Source organism: Symphalangus syndactylus, chromosome 5 (assembly GCF_028878055.3).
Source record: "Symphalangus syndactylus isolate Jambi chromosome 5, NHGRI_mSymSyn1-v2.1_pri, whole genome shotgun sequence".
In the NCBI taxonomy this organism is placed as follows: Eukaryota; Metazoa; Chordata; class Mammalia; order Primates; family Hylobatidae; genus Symphalangus; species Symphalangus syndactylus.
Window position 1 is genome coordinate 145,854,779 of NC_072427.2, and position 12,436 is coordinate 145,867,214.

A 12,436-nucleotide genomic window follows, 5' to 3' on the forward strand; every position below is an offset into this window, starting at 1 on the left:
GATACTCTGTATCTAGCTGCTCTGATGGGGCCTTGGAGAACCTTTATGTCTAGCTCAAGTATTGTAAATACACCAATCGGCACTCTGTATCTAGCTCAAGGTTTGCAAACACACCAATCAGCACCCTGTGTCTAGCTCAGGGTCTGTGGATGCACCAATCGACACTCTGTATCTAGCTGCTCTGGTGGGGCCTTGGAGAACCTTTGTGTCCATACTCTGTATCTAACTGATCTGATGAGGACCTGGAGAACCTTTATGTCTAGCTCAGGGATTGTAAACGCACCAATCAGCGCCCTGTCAAAACAGACCACTGGGCTCTACCAATCAGCAGGACGTGGGTGGGGCCAGATAAGAGAATAAAAGCAGGCTGCCCGAGCCAGCAGTGGCAACCCGTTCGACTCCGCTTCCACACTGCAGAAGCTTCATTCTTTTGCTCTTTGCAATAAATCTTGCTACTGCTCACTCTTTGGGTCCACACTGCTTTTATGAGCTGTAACACTCACTGCGAGGGTCCGCGGCTTCATTCTTGAAGTCGGTGAGACCAAGAACCAACCAATTCCGGACACAATAGGAGGCAGAAACCAATTATTTGGGTAGACAGGGTAAAGCAACTCCCCAGTAGAAAACTTTCCGTTTAACAAAAAGCAGCTCAAAAATAGCTCCTTTTCTAACTTCATGCAGTTCAAAGAAATCACTTTTCTTCTAACAACAAGAGGCCTGAAAGAGCAGACAGTAAAACACAGAAAAGACAGCTGGGACACAGAAGGACTGGGGTGGACAGCGGGGAGTCTCCTGGGTAATCACCAAGCTTCACACTTGGGCCCCAGTAAAACAGTGGGCCTTAATAAGCACATTCCTTTCTCTTTAGACGCGCCAAGATGCCTGCAGCTGCAAGAAGACGTATGGGAACAGACACAGAAACTTTCCCTACCAGATAAGCAGGACAAAGAAACACAGACTGGAAGTTGGCCTGTGTGGTCACGGAATGGGTTAAGAGATGATAAAAAATTCTGCTCTGTACAGATAGCACACCTGGTCCCAACTAAACCCTGGGGCCCTAGGAAGATAAGACATCCCCTCTTTACGAGCCCCCTCCTCAAGAGCCCATTTATAAAAACTCTGACATTTTTACCACAACTTGGCGACCTGCTCAGGATCCCTCTCTGTAACGGAGACCTGTTCTTTCCTTTTGCCTATTAAACTCCTGCTCCAAATTCTCTCTGTGTGTGTATCCGAGACCTCGATCTCCTTGGCCATGAGACTAAGAATCTTGGTATTTACCCCAGAAAACGAGGCTGCTTCAGATATATCTCATACATTTGTCAAACCCACAGAATGTACAACAGAAAGAGGGAACCCTAAACGATGGACTTACTTGTAATGTATCAATATTTGTTCATCAAGACAAATTGTACAACACTAATGGGCGATGTTAATAATAAGGGAAATTGTGTGGGAGGAAGAAGTGATAAATGAGAATTCTACACTTGCCACTCAATATTTCCACAACCCTAAAACTATTCTAAAATAACATATATTAATTATTTTTAAAAAGCAGATGACTTTTTGTCAGTTATGATTGTTTTTAGCTGTGACATAGAAAGCTATAATCATCCTTCAATTTAACTTATAATTTGTTGATATATATATATATATATATACATACTCTGCACCACAGGATACAGTAAGGTTAGAATTTTCTTACATGATAATGAAACAACCTCGATCACATTTCAGAAGCAGTGCCTTAATAAGTCCTTCCACCTTTTGACTCTCTCTGAGGAAGTATGGAAAAGGAGATATGATGTTAATATCTAAGTTTATTGCTTGTGTAACAAATATTTTGCTATGTATGCATATGGATAATAAAAATAATAGTACTATATAGCTACAACTATCCTAAGATAACCCTTATAAAGAAAAGTGTCTATGAAAAATGAGTGAGTTTGAGTGCATCATGGTGGTTTAAATTTTTTCTTTCTTTCTTTATTTTTTCAAACTCTATAAGACAGGCATAAAAGGATCTGATTGCAGGGCCTTAAATTTGACTAGGTTTCTCAAATGTGTCATCACAGTAAATGAAATGTAAGCCCAAGTCTATTATATATGAAAAAAAGTTAATACATAAGCACAAGACTATTAATTTCTGGAATCGCATTCAGAATTCTCCTGTCCTCAGAAGAAAGGAAATGCTCTACTTCACGCATTATTGTCCTTTGTATATAAAGGACAATAAATAAAGGTTATGTAAATAAGTACACAGCCAGAATTCTTTTAGGACGCACACATAGAATGTAAGTTATTTGGCTTTTGAATAAAATGATTACTTGCAAAGTCTGTTGCAGTTAGAAATGCTTACTGAAGCTGACTCAAGTCTTTCCTCCTTATTATTACCTAGTTAAATAAACAAATGGCAAACATTTGTGTGGAAAGTCATATATTACGTGAAGTGCTAAATGGTGGCATGTTAATAAAAGGACCTACTAGTAAAAAATGTAGAGTTTTTAAAATTGAAATGAGAAAACCTTTATTGGATTTTTTAGATCTGCCTATAGTAATATCCCCAGTTCCCCTGCTAACATCATCATCATAGCAGTTACAATATATCTATCTCTTATTTTGCCTTAGAGTGGTATTACTCAAAGTGTATATCATGGATCAGTGGCAGTTCATGAACTATGTGTTACTAGTCCATGGTGAGGTAAACACAGACTTTATTAGTCTGTTTTCACACTGCTGATAAAGACATACCCAAAACTGGGCAATTCACAAATAAAGAGGTTTAATTGGACTTACAGTTCCATGTGGCTGGGGAAGCCTCACAATCATGGCAGAAGGCAAGGAGGAGCAAGTCATGTCTTACATGGATGGCGGCAAGCAGAGAGCACTTGTGCAGGAAAATTTCCCCTTATAATAAACATTAAACCTCATGAGACTTACTCACTATCACAAGAACAGCTCGGGAAAGACCTGCCCCCATGAGGCAATTACCTCTCACTGGGTGCCTCCCACAACACATCGGAATTCAAGATGAGATTTGGGTGGTGACACAGCCAAACCATATCACAGACATTGAGAGTAAGCATTTAAAAACTCATATAGCAATTTGACATTTCCTTAATAACCAAGTGGGTGAATCCACCTTGTTGGACAGGAAATAGACAAGTGTCGTACCATCAGACTCAGTGGTGGGTCACTTCTGACATGAGTGTGTATGAGTCATGAGAAACTGCATAACATTAAAAACTTTGGGATCTTAAAGTTATTTTCTCAACTACAATCCAACTGTGCATAAAAATCTGAAATTCACATATTACCTTCTTGCAAAATAATAACAATTATGAAATTTACAGGATAACTTGTTGGAAATAGTTATTGATGATTTATTGAAAATAAAATTTGAAAACAAGGCATCATTTGCATTATTTGGGGTAAGATTTAAAAACAAATAACCTTAACTTGCAGAAATTATCTTAAAATTTCTTTCTCTGTTCTCTTGAATATAGATCTTTGAAATCAGTTCACTTTTAATGGTAAATAGAAATACTTGAGGTACTCTTTCTCTTCAGTGAACAGAATCCTGTCATAAATGCAACCTCGTAAGCTCATTTCTCACATTACAACTTTACATATTAATATAAATAAAATTTATTCACAGTGTGGGTGTAGGCATTTAATATAGGAAATACAATTTCATACTTAAACTTGGGATTAGTTACAGTTTTTTTTTCCTTTCTTCCATTTTGTTTCTTAATTGACAAATAGTAACTACATATTCATAAAGTATGTAGTGATGTTTTGATACATATGATGTACAACAATTCTATTAGGGTAATTAGCACATCTATCATCTCAAACATTTATATTTCTTTATGTTGGAAACACTTAATATCCTCTTTCTAGCTTTCTGAAACAATATAACATATTATTGTTAACTGTAGTAATCCTACAGTGCTATGGAATGCTAGGAGGTATTCCACCTATCTCCTGCACAATGGAGAAACAGAAAATGTTTTGTTTTTTTTTCTATCACATCATCAGGCTGAACATTTTCTAAACTTTTATCCTCTGTTTACCTTTTAAAACTGAGTATTTTAACAGCACCCAAGTCACCTCTTGACTGCTTCAATAATTGAAGTTTCTTCTGCCAGATACCCTAAATCATCTCTCTCAAGTTCGAAGTTCCATAAATCTGTAGGCCGCAATAAGTCTACATGGTTTCCGGGAGGTGAAGCCTGAACCCAGCTGGCAGCACACAAAGCCTAGAATATCCTCTTTCCTGGTACCACCCTGTGCCACTGGACTCACGGTGTGAGATGAGTGACTGCACAACCACATTCAACAAAGGAGGAGGTACAACTGGGCAGAGACAACATCACACCAGAGAAGAATACAAAATCATTCAAGAGGATGCTGAGATAAAGTACAGTTACCTACTCTCCATTATTCTTTGCTGAGAAAAGTGAGGGTATGGCATCAGCAGAAAATTATGCTTATTCTTAAATAAATCCCAATAGGATGGGGTTGATGGTCAGTCAAGCAGTAGAATGAGATAAAAATCTGCATTCATTAAAAATCTCTGTGCATAAGGAAAAGAACAGCAACGGCAAGGGAGAAAAGAGAGCCTTCTCTTTTTCTTAAATAAGACAGGAAACTGCATTCTTTTCCTTGCTGTAGTGGCAGCAGACTTACTGGTTTTCATAAAACATAATTTCTGCAATGCAGTCTGTTGATAAGGCTGCTCCATGATGGGAGGACAGACATGAGGCCAAGTGTTCACGACAGAACTAGGTCTTCTCTCAAAGCCTCTAATGTGTGCTATTTCTCATGAGGAACCTGACACTATATGACACTTCAGTTAAAGCTTATGAAATATTGCAATGGCATAATTGACAGGTTTTTTGGTGTGATGACTTTCTTGTACATGTAAACTCTTTGAGAAAAGTTGGGGATAAAAGGACAGGGGAGCATTTGGCTTAGAGCCACAATGTTCCACACGCCAGCCACAGATCCCTCTGCCCTGTGTCACTACATGTTCTTTTCTGAGAAACGTTCAATTGCTGAGTGTTACACACTGTGGTTGAAGAAAATGATCCACTCTCTCTCATCCTCTGTGTGAAGCTCCCAATAGCAGAGGCTGAAGACAGAAAGGTCGTCTCTGTTTCCTTGCACTGGGTACATTACTTGGTGACCTGGTGAATGGCATGGGCAAGGTAGCCCACGTTGCCGGAGGTGACCCCTGCCACAGAGATGCGGCCGCCCTTTGTCATATAGACGGAGAACTCCTTGGTTAGCCACTCCACCTGTTCGGGCTTTAGCCCTGTGAAACAGAACATGCCAATTTGGGCAGTGATATGTGGCCAGTTGTGGGTGGAACCCTTCTTCTTGAGGTTGGAGACAAGCTGAGTCTGCATGCTAATGATGTGGTCGGCCATGTCTTTCACTTCTTGCAACCATTGTTTTCACGAATCTGGGGTGTTCAGAATGGTAGAAGCAATCTGGGCCCCATTGTGGGGACGGTTGGCATACATGGGACGGATCAAGATCTTCACCTGTGACTCTACCCTTTTGGTTTCATCTCATCTTTGCATACTACAGTGAAGGCTCCTACACGCTCACCATATAAGCCCGTGTTCTTGGCATATGACTGGCAGAGACAAACATTAATGCCCTGTTCAATGAAGTGGCGCACAGCCCCGGCATCCTTATCACCATCACCACTGGTAAAGCCTTGGTAGGCCATGTCAAAGAAGGCAAAGAGACTCTTCTACTTCACCACTGTTGCTATATCCTTCCACTGTTCCAGACGTGGGTCCACTGCCGTGGGATTGTGGGTGCAGGCATGCAGAAGAAGAACATTTTGCTCTGGTATTTTTGAAAGATCCTCCACAGCGCCTGTGACGTCAAAACCGCAAGTCTTGGGGTCATAAAGCCGATAACCTTGTAGCTGCATGCCAGTGTCCCTGAAGACGGGCGCGTGATTTCCCCAGCTTGGTTTGGTTAGAAAGACATCTCAGCTGAACTTAAAAAATCTTTGCAGAAAGCTGGCTCCAATCCTTAAGGCTCCAGTTCCAGAAATGGTCTGCACAGTGACAAACTGGCCACTTTTCAAGACTTCACTGTTCTCACTGAGGGCTAGTTCTGCAGATGCCTTGTGAAATTCAGCCAGTCCCCCAATGGACAGGTATTCCTTGTCCAAACTTTTTGTGGCAATCTGGGCCTCTGCCTTGCGGACGCTAGGCAGCATGTAAGGTTTCCGTTATCATCCTGGCAGGCACCAACTCGCAGATTCATCTTTTTGCTATTGGTGCCCCTCTTAAAGACTTCAGTGACTCCCAGGATGATATCTGGAGGTCCCGTTTCCACACGGGTCCATCAGGAGCTCGCTCTGGCAGAGGCCGTGGCTGCGAGGCCCAGGTGGAAGGTGGCGGCGATCCCAGAGAGGACGCGGCCAGAGTGCAGCAGGGCCATGGTGGACGGTAGGAGGGCAGTGGGCAGCTGCAGGACTGAGCAGAGGGCTCTCTGTAGAGTTTTAATTGTGAGAGAGGATTTGTGAGGCTGATCTTAAGCTGTATCCAATCTGGTCTGCTTTGCATGTCTTTCTGTATGGTCCATAGCAGAGTTGCTGAGAACCTCCATCTTGTTTAACATCCTTGGGAGCAAGACCTGTAACCGCTTGGCAAGGTTTTGTGTAGCCTCTGTGTAGCTTGGATTCAATCGTGGCTTAGGGAATGAGTCTTGTCTGGTTTGATATCTGCATGACCTTTTGCTATTTGTTGATTCCATTTCTTTCCATGAACTGCCTTGGATTTTCCTTTCTCTGAGCCTTTAGTAAAGTTTGAGAGCCAGAAATATTGGCCTATTGGTGTGGCTAAATTCAGAAACCCATATTCCTCAATTGCACTTATTATTTTCTAATAATGAGCCATAAAGAATGCCAGTCGTATGCAAGTAGCTAATACAATAACCTTACTGTATTTGAATCTCTGTAGGCTATTCTCGAAGAAAAATTGCATTGGACAAAGTTAAATAGGCAGGGAAGACTTTATTCAAAATTGTTGCAATAGGTGTCAAGCCTGTTCCAATAGGAAAGAGAGACTGTATTCAAATCTGTTGAACAAAACGCAGAAGAGTTTGTAAAGGCTGGAGTATGCTAGTGAAAAAATTCTGGAGAGTGTTAGTGGGGAAGGTGGGTCAACATCATTAGGCCATCTGTATTTGCTAACTGGCACATATGGAAGTTAGAGTACTACCCTCCCACAGAGATGGGAAGATAAGGGAATTATTTTTCTTGATGATTATTTTTCAAAGAAATGGCTCACAGGGCTTTGAGAAAGATATTTCTGGGTTGCAACACTGATAAAAGGCTAGAGAAAAATTTAAATCTCAAATAAGAAGAGACAAATAATTTATAGCGGGAAGTTTTCTAAAGTAAACAATCTAAGAAAAGAGAAGTAAAGGAGCAATAAGTCAAGGAGAAATCTGTCTAAAGTTTAGTCCACTTGAGGGGAATATCAAGGCAGTCCTGTTCATCCTATACATGTATAAAATCTTGTTCAGAGGTACCTTGACATTAACTCACCCTCAAACTTCTTGCAAAACACATAACAGAATATTTTATTTACGTTTGCAAAGTCTAAGCAATATGGATAACATTTTGTGTTGAAAGCAGCTAAAAGGCTCTTAGCAAAGCAACACAATAAACACTGGTTTAATCTACTTGAATTTAGCCAGACCACTCAACTAAGAGCAGAGCTAACCTTTTTAAGAATTAACCCTAGCCTTAGGCAAAACTGTGAAGCAGACAGTATTCTGCTTTAGTTCTTCACTTCCATGTGTCCTGGTTAACAGCCCCCAGTGGTACTGTAGATTTTGAAAGAAGCCTGAATTTGGGAGTTGAGAAACAGTTCAGTCTTCCTCTTTACTCATCTACAAAGTAAAGAAAAAATACCTACTTAGCAAATACAAGTATTGGTACATCCAATGAAATAATGTGGATTTAAGCATTTTACCAATTACTTTCTGACTTCAGTACACAGGTGTAAGGACAAAAAAAGAAAGGCATTGCAGCGCCCTCTTCTGGGAACTCTTGGTAAACTAACTCAGTTGAAATGGATTTTCTAGGTGAATACAGAAGTTTCACTCTAGGAATAACTGCTCCACTTTTTAAAATATACAAATACATTGAAGTGTGCAAACAAACATCAAATTCAAACTCTTGAAGAGAAACACCAATGTTCATCCCTTTCCTCAACCCCTATCTACACATCCATGTAGGCAGCCCAGGGGACCTCAGATTGAAAATCGGAAAATAACTTATCAAGAAGCCATGTCACTTGTAGCAGTAATTCTAAAACTTTAATGCATCTATGAATTACCTGGAGATCTTTTAAAACTGCAGATTCATATTCACTGGGTCCAGGATTCTACATTTCTAACAATCTCCCAGGTGAGGCTTACACTGACGGTGGCATGACTGAAATCACCTTTGAAAAATTATAACGGAATGTAAACACCCAACAACTTCACCTTGCCCAATGCCTAGACAGAGCCAATGTATCAAGACAGGGAAATTGCAATAGAGAAAGAGTAGAAAATCTACAAGCCAGAAGAGAGTGGGGGCCAATATTCAACATTCTTAAAGAAAAGAATTTCATATCAACCCAGAATTTCAATTCCAGCCAAACTAATCTTCATAAGTGAAGGAGAAATAAAATCCTTTACAGACAAACAAATGCTGAGAGATTTTGTCACCACCAGGCCTGCCTTACAAGAGCTCCTGAAGGAAGCCCTAAACATGGAAAGGAACAACCGGTACCAGCCACTGCAAAAACATGCCAAATTACAAAGACTATCGATGCTAGGAAGAAACTGCATCAACTAATGAGCAAAATAACAAGCTAACATCATAATGACAGGATCAATTTCACACATAACAATAGTAACCTTAAATGTAAATGGGCTAAGTGCTCCAATTAAAAGACACAGACTGGCAAATTGGATAAAGAGTCAAGCCCCATCAGTGTGCTGTATTCAGGAGTCCCATCTCATGTGCAGAGACACACATAGGCTCATAATAAAGGGATGGAGGAAGATCTACCAAGCAGATGGAAAACAGAAAAAAGCAGGGGTTTCAATCCTAGTCTCTGATAAAACAGACTTTAAACCAACAAAGAAAAAAGAGACAAAGAAGGCCATTACATAATGGTAAAGGGATCAATTCAATGAGAAGAGCTAACTATCCTAAATATATATGTACCCAATATACGAGAACCCAGATTCATAAAGCAAGCCCTTAGAGACCTACAAAAAGACTTAGACTCCCATACAATAATAATGGGAGAATTTAACACCCCACTGTCAACATTAGACAGATCAATGAGACAGAAAGTTAACAAGGATATCCAGGAAGTGAACTCAGCTCTGCACCAAGAGGACCTAATAGACATCTACAGAACTCTCCACCCAAAATCAACAGAATATCCATTCTTCTCAGCACCAGATCGCACTTACTCCAAAATTGGCCACATAGTTGGAAGTAAAGCACCCCTCAGCAAGTGTAAAAGAACAGAAATTATAACAAACTGTCTCTCAGACCACAGGGCAATCAAACTAGAACTCAGGATTAAGAAACTCACTCAAAACCGCTCAACCACACGGAAATGGAACAACTGCTCCTGAATGACTACTGGGTACATAACGAAATGAAGGCAGAAATAAAGATGTTCTTTGAAACCAATGAGAACAAAGACACAACATACCAGAATCTCTGGGACACGTTCAAAGCAGTGTGTAGAGGGAAATTTATAGCACTAAATGCCCACAAGAGAAAGCAGGAAAGATCTAAAACCGATACCCTAACGTCACAATTAAAAGAACTAGAAAAGCAAGAGCAAACACATTCAAAAGCTAGCGGAAGGCAAGAAATAACTAAGATCAGAGCAGAACTGAAGGAGATAGAGACACAACAAAACCCTTCAAAAAATCAATGAATCCAGGAGCTGGTTTTTTGAAAAGATCAACAAAATTGATAGACAGCTAGCAAGACTAATAAAGAAGAAAAGAGAGAAGAATCAAATCGACGCAATAAAAAATGATAAAGGGGATATCACCACCAAGCCCACAGAAATACAAACTACCATCAGAGAATACTATAAACACCTCTATGCAAATAAACTAGAAAATCTACAAGAAATGGATAAATTCCTGGACACATACACCCTCCCAAGACTAAACCAGGAAGAAGTTGAATCCCTGAATAGACCAATAACGGGCTCTGAAATTGAGGCAATAATTAATAGCTTACCAACCAAAAAAACTCCAGGACCAGACGGATTCACAGCCACATTCTGCCAGAGGTACAAAGAGGAGCTGGTACCATTCCTTCTGGAACTATTCCAATCAATGGAAAAAGAGGCAATCCTCCCTAACTCATTTTATGAAGCCAGCATCATCCTGATACCAAAGCCTGGCAGAGACACAACAAATAAAGAGAATTTTAGACCAATATCCCTGATGAACATTGATGCAAAAATCCTCTATAAAATACTGGCACACCAAATCCAGCAGCACATCAAAAAGCTCATCCACCATGATCAAGTTGGCTTCAGCCCTGGGATGCAGAGCTGGTTCAACATACACAGATCAATAAATGTAATCCAGCATATAAACAGAACCAAAGACAAAAACCACATGATTATCTCATTAGGTGCAGAAAAGGCCTTCGACAAAATTCAACAGCGCTTCATGATAAAAACTATCAATAAACTAGGTATTGATGGGACGTACCTCAAAATAATAAGAGCTATCTATGACAAACCCACAGCCAATATCATACTGAATGGGCAAAAACTGGAAGCATTCCCTTTGAAAACTGGCACAAGACAGGGATGCCCTCTCTCACCATTCGTATTCAATGTAGTGTTGGAAGTTCTGGCCAGGGCAATCAGGCAGGAGAAAGAAATAAAGGGTATTCAATTAGGAAAAGAGGAAGTCAAATTGTCCGTGTTTGCAGATGACATGATTGTATATTTAGAAAGCCCCATTGTCTCAGCCCAAAATCTCCTTAAGCTGATAAGCAACTTCAGCAAATTCTCAGGATACAAAATCAATGTGCAAAAATCACAAGCATTCCTATACACCAATAACAGACAAACAGAGAGCCAAATCATGAGTGAACTCCCATTCACAATTGCTTCAAAGAGAATAAAATACCTAGGAATCCAACTTACAAGGAATGTGAAGGACCTCTTCAAGAAGAACTACAAACCACTGCTCAACGAAATAAGAGGACAAAAACAAATGGAAGAACATTCCATGCTCAGGGATAGGAAGAATCAATATTGTGAAAATGGCCATACTGCCCAAGGTAATTTATAGATTCAATGCCATCCCCATCAAGCTACCAATGACTTTCTTCACAGAATTGGAAAAAACTACTTTAAAGTTCATATGGAACCAAAAAAGAGCCCGCATTGCCAGGTCAATCCTAAGCCAAAAGAACAAAGCTGGAGGCATCATGCTACCTGACTTCAAACTATACTACAAGGCTACAGTAACCAAAACAGCATGGCACTGTTACCACAGAGATATAGACCAATGGAACAGAACAGAGCTCTCAGAAATAATACCACACATCTACAACTATCTGATCTTTGACAAACCTGACAAAAACAAGAAATGGTTCCCTATTTAATAAATGGTGCTGGGAAAACTGGCTAGCCATATATAGAAAGCTGAAACTGGATCCCTTCCTTACACCTTATTCAAAAATTAATTCAAGATGGATTAAAGAGTTAAATGTTAGACCTAAAACAATAAAATCCCTATAAGAAAACCTAGGCAATACCATTCAGGACATAGGCATGGGCAAGGACTTCATGACTAAAAAACCAAAAGCAAAGGCAACAAAAGCCAAAATTGACCAATGGGATCTAATTAAACTAAACAGCTTCTGCACAGCAAAAGAAACTACCATCAGAGTGAACATGCAATCTACAGATGGGAGAAAAGTTTTACAATCTACCTGTCTGACAAAGGGTTAATATCCAGAATCTATGAAGAACTTAAACAAATTTACAAGAAAAAATCAAACAACCCCATCAAAAAGTGGGCCAAGTATATGAACAGACACTTCTCGAAAGAAGACATTTATGCACCAACAGACAGATGAAAAAATGCTCATCATCACTGGCCATCAGAGAAATGCAAATCAAAACCACAATGAGGTACCATGTCACGCCAGTTAGAATGGCGATCATTAAAAAGTCAGGAAACAACAGGTGCTGGAGAGGATGTGGAGAAATAGGAACACTTTTACACTGTTGGTGGGACTGTAAACTAGTTCAACCATTGTAGAAGACAGTGTGGTGATTCCTCAAGGATCTAGAACTAGAAATACCATTTGACCCAGCCATCCCATTATTGGGCATATACC

General features: G+C 40.0%; 1 protein-coding gene and 1 pseudogene across 1 annotated transcript; one reads left to right on the plus strand and one right to left on the minus strand.

Moving 5' to 3' along the window:
* The first annotated feature begins 249 nt into the window (after positions 1-249).
* On the plus strand, positions 250-4,980 carry LOC129481684 (uncharacterized). Its single transcript, XM_063638518.1, has 6 exons — positions 250-796; positions 869-1,178; positions 2,229-2,294; positions 2,629-2,701; positions 3,354-3,431; positions 4,897-4,980. The coding sequence occupies exons 1-6, from the start codon at positions 676-678 to the stop codon at positions 4,978-4,980; spliced, it is 732 nt and encodes a 243-aa protein (XP_063494588.1). The 5' UTR covers positions 250-675.
* A 127-nt stretch (positions 4,981-5,107) lies between these two features.
* On the minus strand, positions 5,108-6,472 carry LOC129483386 (aspartate aminotransferase, mitochondrial-like; annotated as a pseudogene).
* Between the last annotated feature and the right edge of the window lie 5,964 nt (positions 6,473-12,436).

Bases quoted from the DNA above. Each gene is read 5' to 3' on its own strand.
- LOC129481684 (XM_063638518.1), top strand. From the start codon at position 676: ATGCAGTTCAAAGAAATCACTTTTCTTCTAACAACAAGAGGCCTGAAA. The intron at 1,179-2,228 runs GTTCTTTCCTTT...TTGTATATAAAG, and splicing joins CCTCTCTGTAACGGAGACCT to GACAATAAATAAAGGTTATG. The intron at 3,432-4,896 runs GTAAGATTTAAA...CATAATTGACAG, and splicing joins CATCATTTGCATTATTTGGG to GTTTTTTGGTGTGATGACTT.